At 39.1% G+C, this 25521-nt stretch overlaps 2 protein-coding genes across 4 annotated transcripts in view; both read right to left on the bottom strand.

Annotated features, from left to right (window-relative positions):
- The window catches only part of LOC129725460 (calbindin-32), a 231853-nt gene that overhangs the window by 108510 nt on the left and 97822 nt on the right, over positions 1-25521 (bottom strand). The window lies entirely within an intron of this gene.
- Positions 20173-25521, bottom strand: part of LOC129720581 (class E basic helix-loop-helix protein 22-like) — a 74890-nt gene continuing 69541 nt past the window's right edge. Inside the window, exons 3-4 of the mRNA XM_055672069.1 lie at positions 21705-21821; positions 20173-20276 (exon numbers count right to left, since the gene is read on the bottom strand). Of these exons, the coding sequence (XP_055528044.1) occupies positions 20173-20276; positions 21705-21821 (221 nt within the window). The remainder of the gene's footprint in view (positions 20277-21704; positions 21822-25521) is intronic.

Here is a 25521-nt window from a genome sequence, read left to right as displayed (position 1 = left end):
TGAAAAAATTCAAGTTTTTATCTACACAAGATACAAATAACATATTTTGTTACGAATTTGTATTTTCCCATATGCTTTTAATATAAAAAAAAAATAATCTGAACGAGACACAATAACAAATCTTGAAAAGAAGATACAGGGTATATGTTCCATTATTCATCTCATTAAGACGATATTTACGAAGAAGGCACGGAATAAACGCCAAATATTCACCAAATCATTGAACAAATGAACGAAATACGCTTACGTGCTCTTATGGAATCGCCCAGCATTGTATATAGTTTTTAGTAAACTTAGTGATCCTGAATTTTGTAAAACAAACCATTTTTCACAACGCTTCCATATCCATATCAAAACTTAAATCACTGTTCAATTATTCATCACAAGACGCCCCGATATTCATCACACTGTTAATCATGAATGAATCACATTAGCATGAATGAACGTAGCCGAAGCCCGTCGTAGTAGGTTACCTGGGTATTCGCTGTATTTGTTTACGTGCAAAATTGGTAACCTGGGTAACTGCAGTGCTGTCGAGTTATGTCAATTATAATTCAACATTTTCAGTATGATTTTTCGTACTAACAGAAACTGATTTGCAGTGGTGGGCACCGCTAATCGAAAATTTAGCGACGCTAATCGCTAAGCCGCTGACCGGAAGATTTAGCTCGATAATCGCTAAACGCTAAACGCTAAACCCACATTAGCGGAACTTTCGCTAATCGCTAATCGCTAACTTTTTAATATGTAAATAGTCATATCGCTATATTTATTGCTCGTGTTTTGTAAGATTTGGACCACTTTGATCTTTTTTGGTTAAACAAACGAAAACAATTACTTTTTAAAGCTAAGTATTTACAATAAGAGGTTCACGGAACGGTAATCGTATTTGATTTTGTAAAAACAAGAATAACAAAAGTTATTTAGCTTGCATTGAAAATAGATACTCTTAGGAATGTTTTCATAAAAATTCAATTATTATCTGAATCGAAAAAGTAGAACCAAAGTTGTCATAATTTCAGGCACATTGCAATTTACCAAAGTTCTTCGTGTGCCGAAAATTTAATCTAGACCTTGTGCTTGTTCTTCGAAATGCTCCTGTGGCTTGTACGATAACTGGAACTCCATTCTAGGGTAAAAAAACGGACAAAAGTAACTTTCGCAGTAAAGTATGTTCATCTTTCGAATCAATTTACGTACGCCATCAGCAATTCACAGTTTTTCTAAATATTAATATTGTCGCTTCTCTACAAAATTTAGCGAATTAGCGATTAGCGTTTCGAAGGCCAAAATTTTAGCGACGCTAGCAGTTTCGCTAACCAGCTCGAAAATACTGAGTTTTAGCGTCGCTAATTAGCGAATTAGCGAAATGGTGCCCACCACTGCTGATTTGGCAACTTTTGATTTTTTTGAGTTTAAACAGATGAAAATACATACAGTTCAAATTTAGGATTTGTGAAAATTCATCTCATATTTTCCTGCTAATTCTAGCTTGTTTTTGGAAATTTGAGGTGAACACATCAAAGATTAAAGTATTCTTAGTGTAGTGAGTGAATTTGTTTAGTGATTAAAATAAAAAGTGGTCCACTAGTGATGGAAAAAAATTTTGTTCGGCTGCTGAACGAGTCCCGTTGAAGCCTTATAGAGCAATGTGCGGATTTTGTTTTCTGAGGTAGGTGATTGAAATAATTGAGTTTTCGAGATATCCGACTGTAATATCAAATTAAGAGCTGAGCTGAGTTTTTGAGGATTCTACTTGATGAGAAATCTAAAGTGAACTAAGAAGAATCCATTCCATTGATTAATAGTTCAAATCCTGTGATAAGTCAGCAAGCAGTTACAGTTTGCAACAATTACGCATCGATGGAACTCAATACGTTCTGATGACTAAACATTTGTGCAGTCCTACGTAATAATTGCGGTCGTGTCTCAGATACAACCTTTTTTGTTCTGAAAATGTTTCATTTGATAGTTAAAAGATAGGTTAGGAAATATGCATGCATGAATATGAGATGTTTGTCATTTTCAAAAAAGGCACACCATTGCCATCACGACTAATGTTCCAAAGAACTAACAATGTCACTCAAAATTTGTTTATTTTTCTATTTTTGAACACCATTTGTATTAAATATTTTTGAGAGAAAAGGTTTCTATTTTAAGTGAATCGCATTTACCGATTATTCTGCAAATGGGAATATTATTTTTTATTATTAATTCATCTGACAAGTTAAAGGGTGTCCACGATGAATTTGCCACACACAAAATTGATTCGCAAAATTCGAGTTTTCATCTGATTGCCATCAAATTTTCAGGGATTGAAAAATAACTGTTAAACTTCATTTTACCATTTAACTCGTATTTTATTAATAGTCCATACGCAAATGCCCGCACCTTGGCCCTAACCCCGGCCATAAGATTGTGCACAACCTGTGAATCAACCGTTTTTTGCAAGTAAACCCATACTTTCTTCAGTTCCTCGACTGTCTTCACTACCTTAGGTGTTTAAGAAGGTGCTGCTTCATAATCGCCCAGTACTTTTCGATGGGGCGGAGCTCCGGAGTGTTGGTAGGGTTGAACATTTTCGGCTCGAACTTAACCTTATTGTCCGCATACCACTTCAGGACGTCCTTGGAGTAGTGGCATGAGACCAAATCCGGCCAGTAGATTGTTGGGACGTTGTGGGCCTTCAGGAGAGGAAGCAGCCGCTTCTGGAGGCACTCTTTCATTTACACCTGTCCGTTCATCGTGTCCTGGGTCACGAAAGGTGCACTTCGCTTCCCGCACATGCAGATGGTCCCGGAGCGGTCCCGGATTACTCCCTTGAGGAACGCCGGAAGCGTTTGTAAGTCGTCGAGATGTGTATGATCCAAGTTTGATGCTCAGGCTTCTATCACTTAGATACGATTGCAACCATTTAACCAGGTCTTCGGAGACACCCATTCTAGCGAGTTTGTGGAGTAATATTCGATGGTCAATTTTATCAAATGCAGCTTTCAAGTCTGTGTATACAGCATCCACATGTATTCCGTTTTTAATATTAATGATACAGTTCGAAGTGAAACAAAGCAAGTTAGTTGTCACAGAATGACCAGGATAAAAACCATCTCTCCGTCAAATCAACAATAAGCCTATCCACAAACCCTCCGTTTGAACCATCACAACATACTGCGAAGACAATCTATTCCAAGACTGTCCACATTACCGATAAAATACAGCCTAGTAGTGGGTGTTGGAACTTCATATATAGCATATATTAGCTATGGCTAAACCGTGTGCAAAATGCTCCGATGCTATTTCGGGCATTGATTTTGTTACCTGCCGTGGTTATTGCGGAGCGACATTTCACATGAGTACCTGTGCTGGCGTGTCACGCGCGCTGCTAGGGTACTTTACTTCGCACAAAAAAAATCTCTTCTGGATGTGTGACAATTGTGCCGAGTTGTTCGAGAATTCCCATTTTCGTATGCTGTCATCTAATGCTGGTCCATTGCCACAGCTGAACTCGCTAACTAACGCGATCTGTGAACTACGCGGCGAAATAAAACAACTACACACGAAACCGGCTGCCCAATTTTCGCCGTCTCTACGGAATCGTTGGCCAGCAGTAGATCAACACAGGCCCTTCAAGCGACCTCGAGAATCAGATAACTCTGGATAACTTCGTCGTAGCACCCGTTACCAATAACACCGAAGAAAAATTCTGGTTGTACATATCTAGGATTCGACCTGATTTCTCTACGGAATCTATGTCAACTATAGCGAAAGCCTATCTCGAGACCGACAACGACCCCGTTGTTGTCAAACTTGTTCCGAAGGACAGGGATATTAGCACGCTTACGTTCGTGTCTTTTAAAATTGGAGTTGATCCATCCCTAAAGGCAAAGGCACTAGATCCAGAAACCTGGCCGGAGGGTACTCTCTTTCGCGAATTCGAGGATTATAAGGCACAAAAATTTCGCGTACCGCTGAAAACCAAAAAATCAACGACACCGCTATTGCTATCCCAGGCTTCGTCTCCAGTAACGCCCATGATGGGATTGAGCTAAACCCGGAATACCCCCTCGCAGCTACACAACCATGCCACAGTGACCGATCCACCATCTTCGAGCTAGCGACTTATATGGCTATACCGGGACGCACGCAACAAGGTTTAATGGGAGTCCCCTCTGACTCTGTCTCGGTTCTACCATCTTCGAGAATCGATAATCTCTCCGATCTTCGTCAATGTTCCCGCCAACAGAGCCGTCCCGGTACTGAGTTCAGAGCAACAGAGGGGGTCTTCCAGCCTGTTATCTCAAGCAAGTATCCGACTCAGGCGCGTTTCGATTGCTCTTTGCTCCCCGACACCTTTTTAAATTTCAGCGTCGATAACGAGGCCTCCAATATTGGAATGCAGCTGCAACCGGGACGCAATGTGGAAAGCAATATGGAAGCCCCCGGTTCCTCTGCCCCAGTCGCGCCTATTGCAGCCAGCGCTCACCACAGTCGTCTCGGTCCTGAGGGCAGATGTGGATCGGGGGTCTTCCAACCTGCTTCAGCAGGCAAGTATAATTACAACTCGTCCCAACCGATGCCTGAAACCGCTTCGCATTTCAGCTGCGTTTCCGGCACTTCGATAACACGACCAACAAGCAGCCTGCTTTCTAGCCGCCACCAAGAGGTCACCGTGTACTACCAAAATGTCGGCGGTATGAACAGCGTTGTTGATGATTTCCGCGTTGCCGTCTCGGATCTTTGCTACGATATCATAGTTCTTACGGAGACTTGGCTGGATTCCCGCACACTTTCTCGTCAGGTGTTTGGATATGACTACGAGGTTTTCCGTTGTGATAGGAGCTCCGATAATAGTCGCAAATCTACTGGTGGTGGCGTTCTCGTGGCTGTTAATTCCAAGTTCGAAGCCAAAATTTTAGTGGATGCTGCCTCTTTGAGCCTGGAACAAGTTTGGACAGCGATCAAACTGGGCGATCGTAAGTTGTTTCTCTGCGCTCTGTACATACCTCCGGATCGAGTACATGAGCGTGAATTGATTGTTGCTCATTGTCAATCAGTCTTCTCAGTGTTGGAAACTGCAAAACCAACAGACGAAGTTATGGTGTTCGGCGATTTCAATCTTCCCCGGATTTCATGGAGAGAATTTCGAGACGGGTTTTTCTTTCCGGACTTGGATCATTCGAGCATCCATCCTATCGCAGCTTTACTTCTGGATTGCTATAGCTCAGCCACACTCACTCAAATTAACCATATCACCAACCAGAACAACCGCATTCTAGACCTCTGCTTTGTGAGCGCCCAGGACACGGCCCCATATTTATGCGAGGCCCCTGCTCCATTGGTTAAAATAGTCCCCCACCACCCACCATTATTCGTGACTATAAACGCCGAATCGAAACGCGACCTTGACACTGCATCTGCTACCGTATCTTACGACTTCCGCAAGGCTGATCACCAGAAAATCGCTGAGTTTTTCTCCGAGCTCGACTGGAACTCCATTTTTGACTCCGTCGATGCCGATGTCGCCGCTCAAACTTTCTCCAACGTATTGGCCTACGCCATCGATCGATACGTCCAAAAGAAGTGCCATCATCCTGCTCCCCGACAGCCGTGGCAAACAAGAGAACTTCGGCAGTTGAAATCCCAGAAGAGAGCTGCCTTGAAAAAATTTACTAAGCACCGTACACTGTCCCTAAAACGTCATTACGTGAGAATCAACCACACCTACAAAAGTGTTGCGAAACGATGCTTTCTCCGATATCATCAAGATTTACAGAGAAAGCTCAAGGCTCGTCCCAAACAGTTTTGGCGGTTCGTCAATCAACAACGACATGAAGGTGGTATACCCTCTTCTATGACATTCAACGGTAAGGAAGCAACCACCCCGCAGGACATCTGTCAGCTTTTCTCCGAAAAATTTGCCAGCGTGTTCACTGACGAGACACTGAGCGATCATCACGTCGAACGTGCCGCCAGTAATACCCCACAGTCCGGTCAAACTTTGAACACTTTTCATTTAGACGCGACAATGATTTCTAGAGCTTGCTGCAAACTCAAAGCTTCATTAAACCCAGGTCCTGACGGGATTCCGTCGACGTTTCTTAAAACGCAGATTGATAACCTAATATCTCCGCTTCTGCATGTTTTCCAGCTATCTGTCGCTTTCGGCGTCTTCCCGTCCTGCTGGAAATCGGCGTACATGTTTCCAGTACACAAGAAGGGAAACAAAAACGATGTGAGCAATTATCGTGGCATCACATCGCTCTGTGCTGTTGCCAAACTGTTCGAGCTTGTTATCATGGAGCCTTTGCTCGCTCACTGCAAAGCTTTCATAAGCACTGACCAACATGGATTCACAGCCGGTCGCTCCACCGCCACCAATTTACTTTGCCTCACTTCGTACATCAGTGACAGTATGGCGAAACGTGCTCAGACGGATGTTATTTACACTGACTTGACAGCTGCCTTCGATAAACTGAATCATCGCATAGCCGTTGCAAAACTTGACAATCTTGGAATCAACGGGAATCTTTTACTATGGTTTCAATCGTACCTTACCGGTTGCCGTCTAACCGTTGCTATTAGGGATTGCCAATCCTCTTATTTTGACGCTACGTCTGGAATACCGCAGGGAAGTCACTTAGGACCGCTAATCTTTCTGCTCTATTTTAATGACGTGAACCTAGTCATTAAAGGACCACGGTTGTCTTACGCGGATGACGTCAAACTCTTTCTTCAAGTTCACACAATTGAAGACTGTCACTTTCTTCAACGTCAGCTAGATGTTTTTGCCGATTGGTGCCATCTGAACCGTATGGACGTTAATCCATCCAAGTGCTCGATTATATCATTTTCGCGAAAAAAAACAGACTATACACTACAAATACGCTTTGCTAGGAACTGAGATCGAGCGCGTAAACCAAGTTAAAGACTTGGGGGTAATTTTGGATTCCCAGCTCACTTTCAAGCCTCACATTTCATTCACTGTCGACAAAGCCTCTAGAGTTCTGGGATTCATCTTCAGGATCGCTAAAGACTTTACGAATATCTACTGCCTTAAATCATTGTATTGCGCTTTATCTCGCTCTATACTGGAGTACTGCTCGGTTGTCTGGACTCCTCATTACAACAATGGCGTGGAAAGAATAGAATCAGTTCAACGGCGCTTTTTGAGATTCGCTCTTCGTAAACTGCCATGGACGGATCGCTTCCGTCTACCAAGCTATGAAAGCCGCTGCTTATTAATTCGTTTGGAGCTTCTGTCTGTCCGTAGAGAAACAGCCAGGGCATTGTTCACCACTGACCTTTTACAAGGCCGCATAGACTGTCCCGCTCTTTTGGAACAAGTAAATATAAACGTGCGACCTCGTGCTCTGCGAAACAATTCGATGCTACGACTGCCTGCTCAACGAACTAACTACAGCATTTTTGGCGCAATGGTTGGTCTCCAAAGGTTGTTCAACAGAGTATCTGCTCTATTTGACTTTAATTTACCTAGAACGCTTCTTCGTCGGCGATATCGTTTATTTTTTTCAAGATCTGACTAGTTCAAATGTTATATTGTTTGTAATATGTAATATTGTATTGACTCTCTGAAGATATTTTAATTGTTAGCTTTAAATTACACCATTTGGGCACCTGCCTGCCTGTTGGTGAATATACCAAATATACCAAATAAAAACAGTGTTGATCAGTAGAGATGATGCTTTTTGTGCGAAACAGCAGCTAATCAATGAGAGTCATTTCAATTAATTTTGAACAGACGCTTAGTGATGGTATACCACGATCAGCGATGGAAACGAAACGATTATGACCCGATTGTCGTTTTGTCCCAAACTGTACAGATTGCGATGTGTTCAAGTAATGAATAAACTTGAATCCTCTCAGTACGTAACAAAATAATTATGCATTGCTCACTCGGAAATAATAAATACATAACTAGACTATATACAGCTCTTAGAAGAGAATGATCCGCGCAACTCGTTGTGTTTTTTTCTCCGTACGTGGCTCGTCGCACGAGGAAAAACGATAGCAAAAGAGAATAATAAACTTGACTTGTCCCCTTCGCATCACAGTGACGCAGTAGCAATGATGTGGTATGGTGACGGCGGGAGGGAGAGTTATTTTAGGCTATCGGACTACTTGGGCAACGATTGTTTTCAGCAGGTTTGCTACACCAATTAATGAAAAACTGCTGGAGTAGTGTGAAACATGATATTATATAATATTTTTATTAGGAGTCAGACTGATTAGTGGTAAGTAATTTTAGAGGGGGGGGGGGAGTCATGTCGAACACTACCTATCGTTACATAGGAGGGGGGGGTTCTGAAATCTAGATTTTCAGCGTTACGTAATTTGTAATATAACACGTCGATGTTGCACCATCATGTATCATATCAGAGCAATTCCATCACAAAACCGGGCAATCAATTTAGTCGACCATTGCAAATACAGTGATCACCCGATTATATCACCCCCTTGATGATGTTTGGAGTGATAAAATAGGGAAAGTGATAAAATCGGGAATTTTTTTTTATTATTATTTTGTTATAAAAGATGGTAAACCAATAATTTAACACGTAAAATTAACGATTTTGATTACTACAAGAAATCGAATCATATGAAAAAGCAGTTCTATCCGCCTGTCTGCTTCTCTGATCCTTATAGACGTGGGAACTACTGTACTAATCGGCGTGAAAATTTTTATGTAGGGGTTTTTGAGGCCGGAAAAGGTTATTAGAGTAGCTCGAGACCCCTTCCTCTTCTTAAAGAGAGGGTTTCCATACAAATATAACACAAACTTCTACGTAACTTAAAAACTAATCAAGCAAATGGAACCAAATTTGACATGGTGAGGTTATTAGGAGTAAGAAATATGCCAATGGTCACTTGACACCCCTCCCTCCTCTGGAAGAGGGAGGGCTCTCATAGAAGTAAAACATAAATTTCACTACTAGTTCGTAGGTTAGGTACTAGTGTTTGCATAAATCTGTGAAGTTGTTCTCTTAGTGTCATACATATCTCAAGCAGCTCAAAAAATTAGTTTCAGCTATTTTCTAAGGTTACGGAAGAGGGATCAGAAATGACCCAAAATGTGTTTATGTGGTTTACTGATAGCCCTTTCACAAAATATCTCTTCAATACATTTCAAAACACATGAAAATTGAGACTTTTTGTACTTTTTCTTCATTCACCCAGAAGCAGAAACAAATCGATGACGTACGTAACGTATCTAACAGTCACAATCCCTGGCTTTTTGGACCGATAGGCCTGAGCAAAACTAGAGAGGGAAAAAAATCGATGAAGTAGTTGAAACAACACCAATGATTTTAAAAATAAAAATTAATCGAGGATACTGTCTACAGACATTAAAAGACGAAAGTTTGTATCTTAATTGACAGTGGAACTGGCACTTGTAAATAATTGCGAGATTCGGAGATGGTGGACATACAATGTTATATGATGATAAAATTGGGCGAAAAAGGTGATAAAATAAAATCGGGTACTGATATAATCGGGTGATTACTGTATTTTCATAGCCAAAAAAAAATCGGTTTTCGATGGTTTTTGATGCCAAATGACTTAGAAACGCATGAAACGTCGAGAATTGGTGTCATCTGAAAAAAAAAATTGCAAAAATCGACTCTCTGGGACTTAATCGTTTTTTCAATTGTGGAAAGCGGAGTTTAAAACATTTAGAATTTATTTAATGAAATTGATTGCTAGTCTCTCGAAATAGCCTGTATAATGATATACACTATAAGTAGCATCGAATACATCATAATTCATAATATTGTGAAAAATGAGTATAAAATAAAAAAGCACTTCGGTTCGTTTGATTGGTGTGACGTCTTCGACAAAGTTGTAGATAATAATTCTGTCTTTCCAAAAAAACACATTTAAAAAAATCATTTATTGAAAAATAAAATTAGACGAAAAATTAAAAAACAATTATGTATTCAAATGAGTTCATTTTTTAAAAATCTGATTTTTTAATAAAACCTACAAAAGATTGCCAAAACAATGAAACCAGTGCGACCATTTAGAAGTTAAGAAAAAAAAGTTATCGTTTTTTGAAAAAAAAAAAATTTTTTTTTGAAAAAAAACAAATTGTTTGAATCGTTTTTTCAAAAGGAATGTTTTTCTTTTGAAAGGACAAAATATTATCTACAACTTTGCCGAAGACACTATGTCAATCAAACAAACCGTTTCGACTGTAGACATATTTTTAATTTCCAATAGAGCACTGTATGAGGAATTAAGAATATTTTTACGGTCAAAAAGGTTTATTTGATTGTCATAGTGTACCTCGCAAAGTTGTAAATAATAACTTTATACTTCCAAAAAAGATGTACCCCGTGAAAAAAAAAAACTTTTTTTCTGATTCCTCCATGACCGGTTTCGTTGTTCAGGTATCTTTCGAAGTTTTTATAAAAAAATCGATTTTTTTCAAATGGGCTGTTTTGGATAATTAATTTTTAATTTTCTTTTAATTTGTTTTTAAAAAATCAATAATATGTTTTTACAGTCTATATTTTTTTGGAAGACAAAACTATGAGTTACAACTTTGCCGAAGACGTCACACCGCTCAAACGAACCGTGTTGGCTCTAAAAGTATTGGTAATCATCAATACCATCATAATAGTATTTTTCAATAGCTTTTCAATATGAGTTGTGTTTCAATAAATTAAACCTATAGCACAAAAGGGCATTTTTGCCTATAAAAACGACTATGCAAAGTTTCAGCCAATGGGCACGTTCACGTTCTGATGATGTAAACTTGACAGAAAATGTATGGTTGAACTGTCAAAACGACGCAAACTCAGAAACAACGAGTCAATTGTGTTGCTTATTGATTGAGATCCCTATCCCTGGCAAAGGACATTATTGTGGTAAGGGGCTGTCCACATACCACGTGGACAGCTTGGGGGGGGGTTTGTGTGATGTCCACGGTCCTTACCAATATTTTATAATTCATATGGGCATTTGTCCACGGGGGGAGGGGGGGGGGTCAAAATCGTTAAAAATCTGTCCACGTGGTATGTGGACGGCCCCTAAATAAAACGAATAAATTGTCTGGTACAGCATTCGCATAAACAAGTACAAGTGTCCTAGAGAGTATATTTTTCAAACAAAATCAAAAAAACACATTCCATCAGTATCCACCGTTTCATGTACTTTCAAGACACTTGGAATAGAAAACATTATTCAAATTCCATGCACCTCCCGTGTGTGATTTTGTAAATGACATGGAAGCATTCAACATTTTCCGCGAGACACAATCTTAATTTTGGTTGAGTTATATTTTTTTGCACAGAGTAGTTTTTTGAAACATTTTGTAAATTTGTTTTGAAATATCTTGCCATTTTACATGGTATTTTTTTCCAATTCAACATTGCCACCCTAACGACAATGATGTAGCAAATATTATATTTTCAGGAATTTTTCTATTGGTATTGAGTGAAAAGTGATTTTTTTCTTTTTATACTCATTTTTACACAATATTATAAACCACTCTATGTCAAATAAATGAACCACCCTAATGAAACATAATGTATTCGATGCTTGTTATAGTGTATATCATTATACAGGTTATTTCGAAAGACTAGCGATCAATTTCATTAAATAATTTCTTAATATTTTGAACTCCGCCTTCCGCATCTGAAACCGCCATTCTCTACTGCGAAAACTTGCCGAACTTTTTGCGGATATGTTAACCTTTTCTACCTTTTTGTCCATCCTGACACACGTTTTATACAAGCAAGATCTCTTAACCAACTGGGAACTTGAACCTGCCACCAAAACAATCTCATTATGGGGGTAGGAGACAACACACTTTTTTGAAGAAGAATACTTCTCTCAGGAAGTTCGGCTACATAGGGATGTGAAATGTAAATCTAAAACCGAAAAAAGTGAAAAAAATGTCCAATTTCAAATGCTAATAAATCAGTTAGTATTCGATGGATTTCCTTCGTTCTTGTAGCAATAGATTGGAAAATCTTTTAAGATTTTTCCCAAAAGAAGATAATTGTAATTTTATTATCCGCACTATTGTACTATTGAAAATAGTCAAGCCTTGTCAAAACGAAAAATTCGACCTCTGATTGGTCGTTATATGCTTGCTTCCCAAGCACGGTCGACGGGATCATATACCTTGCAATTGAAAACATGCTATTTGGCCTATATAAGAGCCTGTTTCAGCCGGAGCCGCTCATAACAGTTCTAGACAGCGACAACAGCAGTCGTCCTTCCTCAGCAGCAGCACTAGCCCTGTGGTTGGTCACCACGTCTCAGGAGCAGCGCGGTTCTTCTCACCGTGTGTCGCCAGACAGCCATTATTTCCCCACTGTTGGGGCAGCATGAAGATTGCCATCAGGAAATCCAATTTTGAACATCAAAATGCCTTTTAAAGGCAAATAAACAAGTCATTGAAGTTAATAATTTTTGACAACGCAAGCAAGCATTCTGTGTTGGATCCTAGCAATTTAAATCTGTCGCACCCGTCTAATTTACTGAATGTGAAATAGCTTCCACCGTGCATGTTGTCCGTGTATCTTAATTCCCCCACTGTTGAGGCAGCTCAAAGGTTTCGATCAGCAACCGATTTTGAACCGCCAAATGCTTTTTTCAAGGCAAATAAACAAATAATTCAAGGTTAATAATTTTCTGGCATCAACACAAGCGGACATTCTGTGCGGGATGCAATCAAATTCTGTTGTAGTTGTCTAATTTTTACTTTATTTAGTAAACCCCCACGGTAGGGGCAGCGTAAAGGCTGCGATCAGCATAACCGACATTGAATAATAAACGCCCTGTTAGAACGCATTCACAAAAGCAGTTAGTTAGACTATGCAGAGCTAATATGAAGTCGATTCAATCAATCAGCATTAACAGAATTTCGTCGTCTCCCAGCTGCCAAGTTGCAACATGATGCAACACGCATCAGCGAGCAAACGAAATCGCTTGATGTTACAAACCGCAATAAGATACGGGTTAAAACCGTTGCGTGTGTAAGAGCCCCATCGGTGTTTATTCGCTGGATACAAAAATCATATGCGAATTGTGGAATTTGTCTGAAGAACGTTAGGGAATGGAACAACTGAACTGAAACGCGTGGCCTATTTCGTAGCACTCACACACACACACACACCACTCTATCTCTCTTTCCTTTACTTCTGTAAGAGCTCTTGTTTTCCCGATGAGGACGTTCTTTAGGGGCACCTCGTAAACGCTCGTGTTGAGTAGTACGGCCACTCTCTTAGTCGACTTTGCGATAGCATTACACAAACTCGAACTATGTAAATAGCAAGTTAGTGCTCACACATTCTACACGCCACATGAAGAGACACTAATTTTAAAGATAATTTATTTTAACCCGACTCATATCCCGCAAATACATGTATAACATCATGAATTGACAACTTACAAGACATTGAATTAGGTGGTTCCGCTGAAGTTGAAATCTCCATAAGAAATTCAACGAATTTGTGAATTTGAAAACCAAGACACTAGAATGTCACAACGTTCAAAAGGAATACGAAAAAATGCGGAGAACGACGACTGTTTTTTTCTCATAAAGCAAAATGTGTGCTTTACTGTTGTATGCAAACGAGTGCGAAGCAAAAGCAATCTTCAAACGCGCTATTGTAAGCCGGAGTTTGATGGTATGAATTTGCTGCTAGTATTTGACACTTCAATCAGTTTAGCGAATTTCATGATCATAAATTGAAAAGGGCTAAATGTTTTCAATATTGTTTTAAATTTGCAGAAAGTGATAAAGTTTGACATAATTTAAATTTCATAAAGATTTGTTTACTGTTTTCTTATTTGACACTTATTTTATAACTTCAATTTACAAATTTTGTGAATTTTGCCCAAATTTATTTTTTATCCTTACGGATTGAGTACGATATCATAAATTTTCAATAATGGGGTATCATGGTTATGAATAAAATTAATCCTGGATGAAATTTCAACTTCGAAAATAAAAACTAAAAAAATCTGCTATCGCTTCTTTCACTAAAGTGCCAATTTGAGCAGTTTTGCGCTACAGCGGACAGTATGCATTTGAAAGCTTACGTTTTCACCTAAATTTTGAATGTAGTCACAACCGTGGCAAACTGCGGCAACTGAACTTTTAAGCTACTTTTCTACAAAAAATCACGTTTTTTTAAATTTTTTCAGTGTCAGGCCTGCTATAACCAAATTTTACATTATCTAATAAAAAGGGTTTGTTTTGCACAATATTTACAACAATTTTTCCTTTGACGTCAAAAAAATCCAAGCTCCAAGGGTTTGTTTTGCACAATATTTACAACAATTTTACCTTTGACGTCAAAAAAATCCAAGCTATCATTGAAGCTACAAAGCTTTTCAAAGTAATGTACTTTTTATTGAAAAAAAGACAAAAAACGTCAGTTCGCCAAGCTTTGACAAGTCATAAAAAATTCAGATTTCATGGTATTGCGCCCAAATTTTGGATTTAAACACTTGAATGTTATAGCAATAAAGGAAAAATATTATGAAACAGCTAACGGAAACAATTTTTTTTGGCTGATGGCCAGCGATTCCCCACTGTGCTGTGGCTGCCTTCAAATTAAACAAATCACTTGCCCTGTGGTTGGTCACCACGTCTCAGGCCTCTGCCTGAGAACGAACGTCAACGCAAGCGATCGGGCGAGATTTTTGCCGTACATCAGCCAGCGCTTCCTCTAATGTAAAAGTTGGATCATTTTGTTCAGAAGAATATTACTGTCGGTAATATTACAGAGATGCGATTGCATTATATCCGATATGGAATTGAACAATTGTTCTTTTGAGGACAAATAAAACACTTAATTTGAAGAGTTAATAGTTTTGGGTACCAGTAGCAGTATGGTACAGCCTCAGCGGCAGGTGCAGCCGGTACTTCCATGAGGCGGATGTCATAAGGAAGTAAATGGAAGCGGCACGGCGAGACAGTTCGGGTGTGCTTAGACGCGCGTCATTTTTCGTTTTTGATTTTATTCCCCACATGAAACGACGCGCTTTCGTACGAGAGCGGCGGTATTAGCGGTAGATGCATTTGCCAACACTTACTCCAGTAAAACCGTGTCTAATTTTCAATGTGAAAACACCTTTCTATTGTGTTGGCCGTGCGCATTAGGCCTCTGCCAGGCTAAACGCGAAAAGCGGCGTGAACCGATTCGCCCGACCGTAGGTTAATGTACAGCCGTAAGTAGAGCTGTGTAAAAGTATTCTACTTCAACCTTGCGGTCGTGGCTTTGCACACAACCCTCCTGTGATTTTTCACTCTCTTTTTGACAAAAATCACAATCATTGGCTGAATGATCATGACTGATCTTTGTTCATCATATGTACATATTGCGACTAACCCCATATACTCAGCTGTGCACATTCAGATACAGATGTTGTTGTTAGCAGTCACGACAAGAGGCGAATAGTGCGAAGGAAGAGAAAGAGAGTACGCCAGCAGGGATACTATATACATGGTGCTCCTTTGCAATCCTCGTAACTCGTCTTACACATAGATCTGCTTGCAAATGTGAGAAGAGTAAATGTATATCGCACACTGTCAGAGATGTTAATGCATCACAAAGGAGATTTATATGTATTCAAAAATCGCTAGAAACGATTTTCTTCCATCGCTGACCACGATAGTTACGAACATCTTGTCTGTTTCCTTTTTTATGTTTCGGAGAAATATGCGAGCCTCTCCAAAGAGCTGGGGCTTCGCTTTTGACCACCGTACGATATAGTTTTATCCCTTTCAGGCTCTCCGAAATCTCTAATACGTTTGCCGTGGCCATTGATAGTTCGCTCGTGTGTGCAGTTATCGAAGACTTTTAACATAAAAGTTGTTAATTGTTGTTTCTATCAAATCGATTATTACTGATCTTCTTAAAAGTATCTACAATAGATAATATTACTATTTGCTGCGATATTTAGACGGAGTTCGCACTGTTTATCAAAATGGTTCCGGGACCAGCAGCAAAATAAAGTTGTTTGTCGTATAATTTTATATATTCCTGATAAGTAATATTATAATTTGTTTAGTAATCGTAGTAGAAATAACTTAGCATCTCAAATTAGTACAAACTCAATCGACAACGATCTCACTCGACCAGATGTTATTACAATTATTACTTTCTTTGTCATCGTAGCCTCAGTTGTATGGGCGGAAGGTCAGGAAAGGCTCTAGCTTACTTGTTTTGAATTTCCCACTCAGAAGATAATAAAACCCGCTTATTGTTGTCAGTAGAAAACAGACGAAATAAGATTGTCCTACAATACAAATCGAACTGTTTATCTTACATTAGAAAGCAGATCGAATAAAATCCAATTTAAAGCTAATACTTTAAACTTTTATCTTGACTGACTACTAGCACGAAATCCAACACAATTGCTAATATTTATGTTTATTCGCATCAATGCGACTTCTGTAATGATAAGCAGATTTCCTGACGCGCTTCTTCTACATTTCACAAATAATCTAGTTTTTCTCTGATCTCAGGAGAAAATATGTATGGTACTTTTGCATAGTTAAATGTATACTATACCGAAAGTTTGAGGTTCATTTTTTCAAAACAAAAACCATTAAAAAATATTCGAAGTCAATGCTGAAGCTTACCTTACGTTATTTCGTTTATACCTAATCGGATAAATGGTGATTTTAGATGCTTAAAAGCTAAACTGCCGGATCTTTCTACCTGACGCACACACCGAAGGGACAAGGAATTTACCGGGGAAACCAATCTCAGCATCATCGTTTCAAAGATTCTTTCCACAGTCATTTCGTCTCTGGCTGCAGGGGAAAACAGCTGAAGCACCACTCGCTAGTTTGATAATATTTCTGACTGACTTCTCATGCCTGCTTAAAGGATAGCGAACAACCTGCTTTTACGAAAAACTGTCATAAAAGTTGACCTATTTTAGAAAAGTTACTGAACTTTTTGACACAATGTAATAAACATTCAAATCAAACTTCATGCTTTTTTAAAACTCCATGAATAAATTAATCAGCTAATTTAGTATGCTTGAACGAGTGTAATACTAATCTGTATATTTAATCTGATTTCATTGAATTTGGAATGCGATTCACCGATTCCTCAGCCTACCTATTTCATCTGGTTTCGTATACAGCTTCTACGATATCACCCTACTAATTGCTCAATTTTGTAGGATTGTGGGCTGTGGCAACCGATTTCATATACTGATGAATCGGTTAAGCCGCCTGTTAAACTCCTGTAAGCGTTGCTGTTGCACCAACACAATCGATCGATTCGTTGGAATCAACATCGGGTGATTGGGCCTACGACAACCTTGAGGAGGTATGGTGCAAAATTTCAAACATAGAAAAAAAAACATACATTTAGTATTCTCAACCTCGTCATGGTGAGAAAAGCAAACATTAGGACTCGTTTAAACCGAAATCAAGTTACCATTAGTGGTTTAATTTAAGCTGATTGCAATCGTAATTATCATTGCATGATTGTGGTGAAGTGCATAAAAAACTTTCCCAAAATTCTAAATTCGGAACGAAATAATACATCCATTATAGCAGCATTTCATTGCTGTTCAATCCTCCCGCAATGTCCTCTACGATGCACACAAACCAGTTCCACGGATTTGGTCGGGTGGTTTTGCTAAGCACTGTTTGTTTTGCATACACATACCTAGCGAGGACATTTCACGAACATTGGTCCGCACTATCATCCTCGAAGCCCTCACCGCTTATTACTGGCCAAGCAGTGTCATTTTCAGCAAAATTCCGAGTTCATTATCGCTGTTTTCAGCACTCTTCTTCGCACGATGCGCCACCAAAGCAGCAGCCAGTGTGCCAGCTTGCTTATTGACAAGCGGGAACAAATAGCCCTACGTCAACAAACTTTCTATCCGATTGATTGGACAGCTATCGATTCCCGTAGGTTGTTTATGTGCTCACTACTTTTGTTTTTGTTTTGCTTTCTATGCGTTCGACTGTCACCGTTGTGATCAATGAAGACTGTACCTGCGCTATGCAGCAAAGCGGAGAAAATCAATGACATAATTGATAGTGTTTTTTTGCCTTTCTATATTTATTGGAATCTAGGCTTTGGCAGGTCAGTGTCTACATATTGCTGCTTTTAGCATTGTTTTATTTGGAATCTAGAATAAGCTCGATATTGGAAAAGAAAATGGTGCTATCTATATAAGGCCACCCTGCTCGACAGTTGGCAGTGATGAATGGCGGTCCATGCTGCTGAGTGCTGTAGCAGCAGTCAAGAGTCTGCCAAAGATTGCTATCACGGTGAGCGATGTGGGGTACAAGGCGACACGATGAATTGGTGGCGTCATCCCTCACACGGGAAAGTGACACTTGCCAAAGTCCCCGTCTGTCTGATCCCATCGTAAGGTGACAAAAAGACAAACTGAGAGCGGCTTTATTTGCAGTCGGAAATCCAATTATTCAATTGGCTGCAAGTTCAACTAGTTTGTCAAGTGTTGCACAAGCTTAACGGTCGTCTTTTGCGGTCGCATTTGGTGTCCCCGCCGTATCAGTTTCAATGGCGTCTTGCTGGGGCTAGGGTGTGTTGGAATTATTAGGCTTTTAGTATTTTTTTTTTCATGACTTCCCGAAAAAAAATTTACGATGTATTTGGCGGTGAGAACAGTAAACGGACGATGTTTTTTATTGTAACCATAAAAATCATAGTATTTTACTGTAAGCTTGCAAACGATTTTTGTCATTACCATGTTTTACCAACGTTTTCCGTTGTTGTATCTGCCACCGACAATATTTTTACCACGAAAAACATTGTCAGTGACTTCTAAATGTATGGGAAAAATGCCTGAAAAAATGCTGTTAAGATACATAACAACACCCCTTTTTCATGGTAAAAATGACAAAAACAATGTTTTTTTTATTGTTCTGGACAATGATATTTAATGTAAAATTGATGTATTTACAATGAAAAACATAGTTGAATTATGGTATAACTATCTACAATTACAGCAACTTTTAAGGTTTTTTTTATGTTATTTTTTTTCGGGTTTAGTTTTTAGATAGTCTCAAGTGTTAACAGCTAGAAGTATCTGAATATAAGTCTGGGATAAATATATGTAAATAAATGTTTAAATATTATTTAAAAAATATTGAATCAAACATTTTAAAACCTGATCAAACTTTTGCTTCTACTAGAGGACACATGACTTTTCCACAGGTATTTGAACCTTTTTGATTCAAGCGTCATTTTAATCTTTTCTGTTATTTTCGCATAATTTTTTTATGTTAATTATGCGTTTTGATTCCAAATAACGAGTTTCGAGTTAATTCAAATCAGAAATTTAGATATATTCAGAATAATATTCATGTCCGATGAAGTTGCATCCCAGTTGAATGATAAAAAAAACCTTTGCCAGTTTATATCAGTTCAAATAAAATTACAACATTAACGCAGAATGGCATTCTTTTGGAACCTCACACGGCAAAAAAATCGATTCTCAATTTGGAACACAGTCTGTATTATTTGTATTTGTGATGAATGTAGAATGGAAATTTGAAGGTAAGTTTTAGAATTGATACTTGATTTACTGGAGAAGCACGCATTTGAAAATAGAAAACATAAAAACTCAGTACTGCTCAGACGATGCCCATCACTACATATGTGGGACCGAATTGTTCACCTCTAACTTATTTGTGTTTTTACACCATTGTTGTTGACTCCTTAAGCGCTGCTTGATAGCAGCAGCTTGGCTAAAAACTCACAGCAAACAAAGTCACAGCAGGACAGACGAATGCAAATCCAATTCCATTCCCGGGAAAATTGCCAACATTTAATGCATTTCCCAGCAAGCATTGTCCCCCTACTGGAATTATTTTAAACTTTCTTCCTCCCCCTCCTGACGGTGATCGAGAATACAACAACGGAAGCAATTGCCCTCCGGAAAATGCTACTTTTCTGGAATGTGATTTACTAAACTGACCCCTCCTCCCACCGATCGAGGCCACGAACAAACAAAACAGGCAGTCGTAAAGGCGCCCGGGTTTTTAGTTTGCCCCAATCAGTTCCGTTGGGTTTCGCCGAATCTTGATTGGACGACACACCAGATACCGGAAGATGATTTCAGCTGGAGTTGATCTGCCGAACGGAGATTGAGGAAAGCAATTTTGACCCAGTAGCCGAGATTGAACGTACGCTATGGAACGGTCGTTTCCGATGCCGGATGTTGTTGTTGTTCTTTTCCGCCCATCGAGGCGAAGTCTCCTGGGGTACTGGGCAGATTGGTGTAGTTCTTGCGGACTGGATTGAAACGAAGTTCCGATGGAAACAGTTGATTAAAACGAACGATTGTGTATCTTTTTTTTTTGTTTTGTTTTGACATTAGGGACCTATACTCTAGTGTAACATGCTGATGATTCAAGTGTTTATTCTAAATATGATGCTGCTATGATGGCCTCCCTCAAATCTGCAATATGTTTACGGTATCTGTGAAGTTTTATGCTTAGTATTGTACTAATTAACTTTTGCTGCCATGATGATATACGAGAAAAAGCTAATTGATGTGCTAGTAGATTTTTACAATTAAGATTTTCCTCTTTAGAAGACAAATAATCAATTGCTAATCTTCAGTTAGCATTTTTTCTGAAATTAAAATGTGGCCTAACATTTTGCTAAACCAATTCTGAATCTCTAAACAATAATTATGGTGGCAGGAATATTTTCAGCTTTTTTATGCGTAATGTCCACGGTCCATACAAATTTTTTTAGGTTTTATATGGGCAGTTGTCCACGGAAAGAAAAGGGGGGGGGGGGGGCTCGAAATCGTTAAAACCTGTCCACGTGTAATGTCAAGAACTGAAACTTTTACTGCAAAGCGAAATTCATGACAAAAATTTTTTAACCTTTGGAAAAGGTTCCACCGTATAGCAATGCTCTGGCGACAGTGTTGCTATACTATAATCAGACCGAATGTCAGTAAATGTAAATCCCCATGCCAGAAATTGTTTGAATTATATAAATATAAATAAAGAACCATCAAAGTCCGATCTAATTTTAAATATTTGCTCGAAATTTAGAGGCCTTCGAAATAGTGAGTCGTTACCACGTCGATAGAGACACCAGTGCAAAAAGATTCGATGTGCCCTGAAATGGGACCATTCACTATTACGGGCGGCCAATCAGGAGCTAGTTAGCTTGCCGAAAAGGGTAACCGTAGGGATGCTAGGCGGCTTACTGCTGCAACTTTCATCGGCGATAAGCCAGGACAACAACCTATGGTGGCGCGCAAATCGTCGTTGTTCGGCAGGCCAGAGAGACTGGTGTCAGCCGAAGGTGCGAGGTTCAGTGTGACGAAGGCTGGAGAGAACCAGATCGGGATGAGGTTCCAGAACATTCCAACGGTTATATAGGGAGGATCCCAACGTGGGACAAGAGAGACCGTTTTAAACCATCAAGGTAATTGGTCATTTTTCACAATTTTCTCAAACAAGTAATACCAGACGACGTTTTTCCTGGTTAGATTTTGCGCTAATACTTCTAATACCAAAGTGCCGAGTAAGTCCGCGTGTGAGTCAGAGTGATTTAGTGCCGCCGGTGCCGTAGGAAAGTTTACCAATCGCCTAGAGCTCCGGCCACCCCAGCTATCCGCGAAAGGAACTCCTGGACCGTGTTAGGTTTCACGAGAGAAGGACCTGGAGAGCCACGTGCACCACTTCCAACAAGCCTCACCGCCATCGCAGCCACCTCCACCGCCTCCGTCGTAGCCACCTCCAAAGCCATCATCGCCTCCGCCGCCACCGTCACCTGCAAGGTCTCGCCGTTCGCCACCCGCACAGTGGTCTGGAACTGCATAAAGTCGGAAAAAAGTCAATTTTTCAACTTAATGCATCGAGCAAGCCCTCTTTGGCAATCATTACTGCAGGGTTTAAGCTAGTGAAAAATCATCAGAATGTTCGGATTATTAATGTTGTCATACATTTAACATAGTTGAAAAGGTAGGCTTCTTGTTCACTCACGACTTCTCTATTTTCACGTTGTTTGCCCAGGTGATTTATTACAGAATGCAGAAGTAGTAATGAATGTTAGAATAGTGTCGAAATGATTATATAGCCTTACTCTAGCATTCTAACAACTTCAGATATCCTTTTTGAAGTCGTTTCATGGAAATAAGCCCTCCACAAAATAAGTATAATGAAATAATTGGCACTCCAACTTTATGTATAGTTTTGAATGGTATCCCCGCCGATACCCGCGCTAATGCAAAGACTAAAATGTTCCCTCGTGTTCATAGAGACAGGAACAAAAAAAAATTCTGGGCAATTTTCGCCGGAACGTTCACAATATCAAAAACAAAAACGAGCGTGCGACGCGCAAGCGGCCATTTTTTAGCAAGCAATGTTAGCTTAGAACGCCACTCATAAAAGTAAAATTCAAACTACCTAAATATTAATAGCCGTTAGGCATACCTTAAATTTGTTTGATATAACTGGATCATGAATTTCGAGATTTTTCGGGTTTTTCTTCTCAAACATGCTATAAGTAGCCGTAAATCATGTTTTTTAAGATTAATTGCTGAATTTCTCAAAAAATACAGCAGGTACTAACTTCATATCCAAGGAAGAGTTTCTCAGAATACTATTCTCTACAAACTTTCTATAGACATTATCCTTTTATTTTGCTTCCTTGAGAAGTTAGCCATAGCGCCGCCCTAGTGGTGAAATTTTGAACTACATAGCCATTCCTAAAAGTTGTCCAATAGTTTCAGGATCAACTTTCGAGAAGACATCGTTCATCTAGGAGGCAACCCTTAGTAGTTATTAATTTCGCCCTGATTTCAGTCCTTTCCGACCACTGTGACCCGTAGGATTCATCGCAGCCGCAGTCAGTGAGTCGAATATATTTTTCCGTTAAAAGTGTTTAAATAAAAAAAGGGAATTTAGTTACAAGAATCTTCGATTTTTATTTCGGACGATTTGCGATCATTTTCTGGTGTGCACCAAAGCCATTGGTTTACAGGTGGTGATCTTGTCCGAGCGAAGAGTTTCGAGTGAGTTTTCCCTAGCGCGTTTGTCGACCCAGAGAGGTCAGAAATATAAGTAGAGTCTTATCCGACTGGGATAGACTACAATTTATATAAAAAAGATCTTTGATATCATACCGGGCAGCTGGGATATTGGCATTTTTACATGTGATGGAAAACTAAGCCCTTTTACAAAAATGCCACTAAAGCCCAATATATTCATTACGATTATTTAAAATGCGATTCAAATGTTTATTATGGCCATAACGTCGGCAAAGTTTCAGGATATTCAAAAATGTATTTTTTAACGCAGAAAATTGATCAACCAATGCCAAAGACATCATGTTTCTATGACATACATATTACGAGCAACATAAAGTTTTCTATGAGGAGGCATAAAAAATCCTAGTTCTTTTTCCCGAATTCTCAAACCTAAAGTTAATAGCCATCCAAAAAGGCATTTGATTTCTGAACATTGTTTTTTTATCCGCCAAAACTAAAAAGTTTTTTGATATAATTGAAAAAATGATTAGTTTTTCATCACATACAAAAATGCCAATATCTCAGCCTCCCGATAAGATATCAAGGATCTGTTTTTCATGTTAATTTTAATCATAAATCCCGCTTTGCAGTAAAAAATTCATTTCCTGACCGAATTTTTTTATATATTTTGGAGAGTTTTATCTAAAAATTATGGTACAAAATTTACTTATTTGCAATATTTTTTTAGCTTTGTGAGTCAAACAACTAAACGCGGTGCTGAACTAAATCATTCAAAATATTCAAAAATAATCCTACAAAATAAAAAAAAATTTACGGAAAAATGTGTGAATCGAACAGAATGACAAATACTACAAGGTATACAGCCCTAGGGGTTGTATGGTGACGTAGGACTAAATGTATACATTATATGCTGCGATTAACTGTTCAGAGGCAACACTACCGTTTATATTTGATGGTCGTTATTGTAAAACTAACGATGCATGAATACATGAAAATTTTACCCTAGTAGTAGTTGTGAAAATTCTCATAACTCTTATCTTCAAGCATTTATAGTTCTAAAAAGAACCGATTCCATAATCTTCAGCTCGAAATGTGTGCTTTAGAACGCTGATGATCGCACCACCACCGGTAGTATTGAATGTTTTGTTGGCCGCGCATAAAATTTGCTCTCCGCTATGTCCTCCAGTAGCTGAGCCAGCAAAATATCCTGCAGCGTACGATGGTAATTGTTGCTGCCGTATGAAAAATAAAGGTAACATGCTCCGCACTTCCTGGAAGTTGACTCGTATGCAGCTCTCGTTTCTCAATGTCGCGTACCTCTAACAGCTATACTCCACTCGCTATCGTGTGACAAACTAGACTGAAGCTGAATTTTCTACACGCAGTTTTTTGTATCAAGTTCAGCGTAGATTCTCAGCGTGGCCACATAGCTTAGCGAAAGAGGAATGTAAGAATGTAGGCAGTGGAATTGATTTCGTCCATGTTATTGTTATCTGTGCTCGGGAAGCAACACAATAACGAGGGAAATGTACGGGAAAGCTTGCCCTTGGAATTTTTCACCTTTTTCCACCATTAAGCAGTAAAGCAACAATGTTAAAAACTATATCAAACAATTGTTACACATTTTATCTATCCACCGACATATAAATGACTGAGATGCATTAAGTCGTTCGCTTGCTATAATCGTTTGAAATCTGACGCAACATTTGCCAGTTTCATTATCAATTTCACAAAGTGTAGTCTAGTATAGAAAACAAAGACGTAGTCCTACGTCAAAAAAAATACACAAAGCCATTTTTTTATAAATCATGTTTTGGCAACCTGTAAATAATTTTTTAGACAGTCGAAATGTCCTACAAAAATTCTATAGATAACATAATCTTTTAATTTAGGGTTCAGCACCTTAACTTTTTCAACATCGATTTTTTGGGACGAAAAGGAAGATATGCCAATTTTGTCACAGTAGTTTGTTATTCGTTTTGTAAAGTTCCTGTGAAAATACGGTGCTGTATTTTCTCACTATGACGCTAAAAGTTCCTAGCAGTAAGAAGCAAACCGTTTTTTGATGGTAAACTCACGACGGCTAATAGTACTCAAACGTGGAAAATGAATTTATACTGCTTCGATTGCAAATATGTGGTCGTCCGTAAAAAAAGGTTGGCTTTAGTTAGGACAAGCCAGTATGACGGTTCTTCACACAGATGGGAGATCCACAACCCTGCGCTGTGGGCTGCCCGCAAGGGAAGGCTGGAAGATATTTGTAATCGCTAGTCGATCCAGTTCCTAAAAAAACACCCTCTCGCTACAGTGATCATGGAGACTAAATTGCTGCTTGCTAGCTTTTATATGTGACTACTGAGAGTTGTACTTCCGGTGGGCATGACGTTGTGCACTCGAGCGAGCAAAAAAAAAACATCAAATCGTTTACAAAGTCAAGTTCTTTAGTTTGACTCAGACAGACACTGGGAGTCAGATGGTCAAAACTTGCGTTAAAAAGAAGGCTCTGAATTTTTCAACAGTAAG

The sequence above is a fragment of the Wyeomyia smithii genome, chromosome 2 (genome assembly GCF_029784165.1).
Source record: "Wyeomyia smithii strain HCP4-BCI-WySm-NY-G18 chromosome 2, ASM2978416v1, whole genome shotgun sequence".
Classification (NCBI taxonomy): domain Eukaryota; kingdom Metazoa; phylum Arthropoda; class Insecta; order Diptera; family Culicidae; genus Wyeomyia; species Wyeomyia smithii.
The sequence above is the reverse complement of the archived record's forward strand: the minus strand, read 5'-3'. Positions and strand labels throughout refer to the sequence as shown.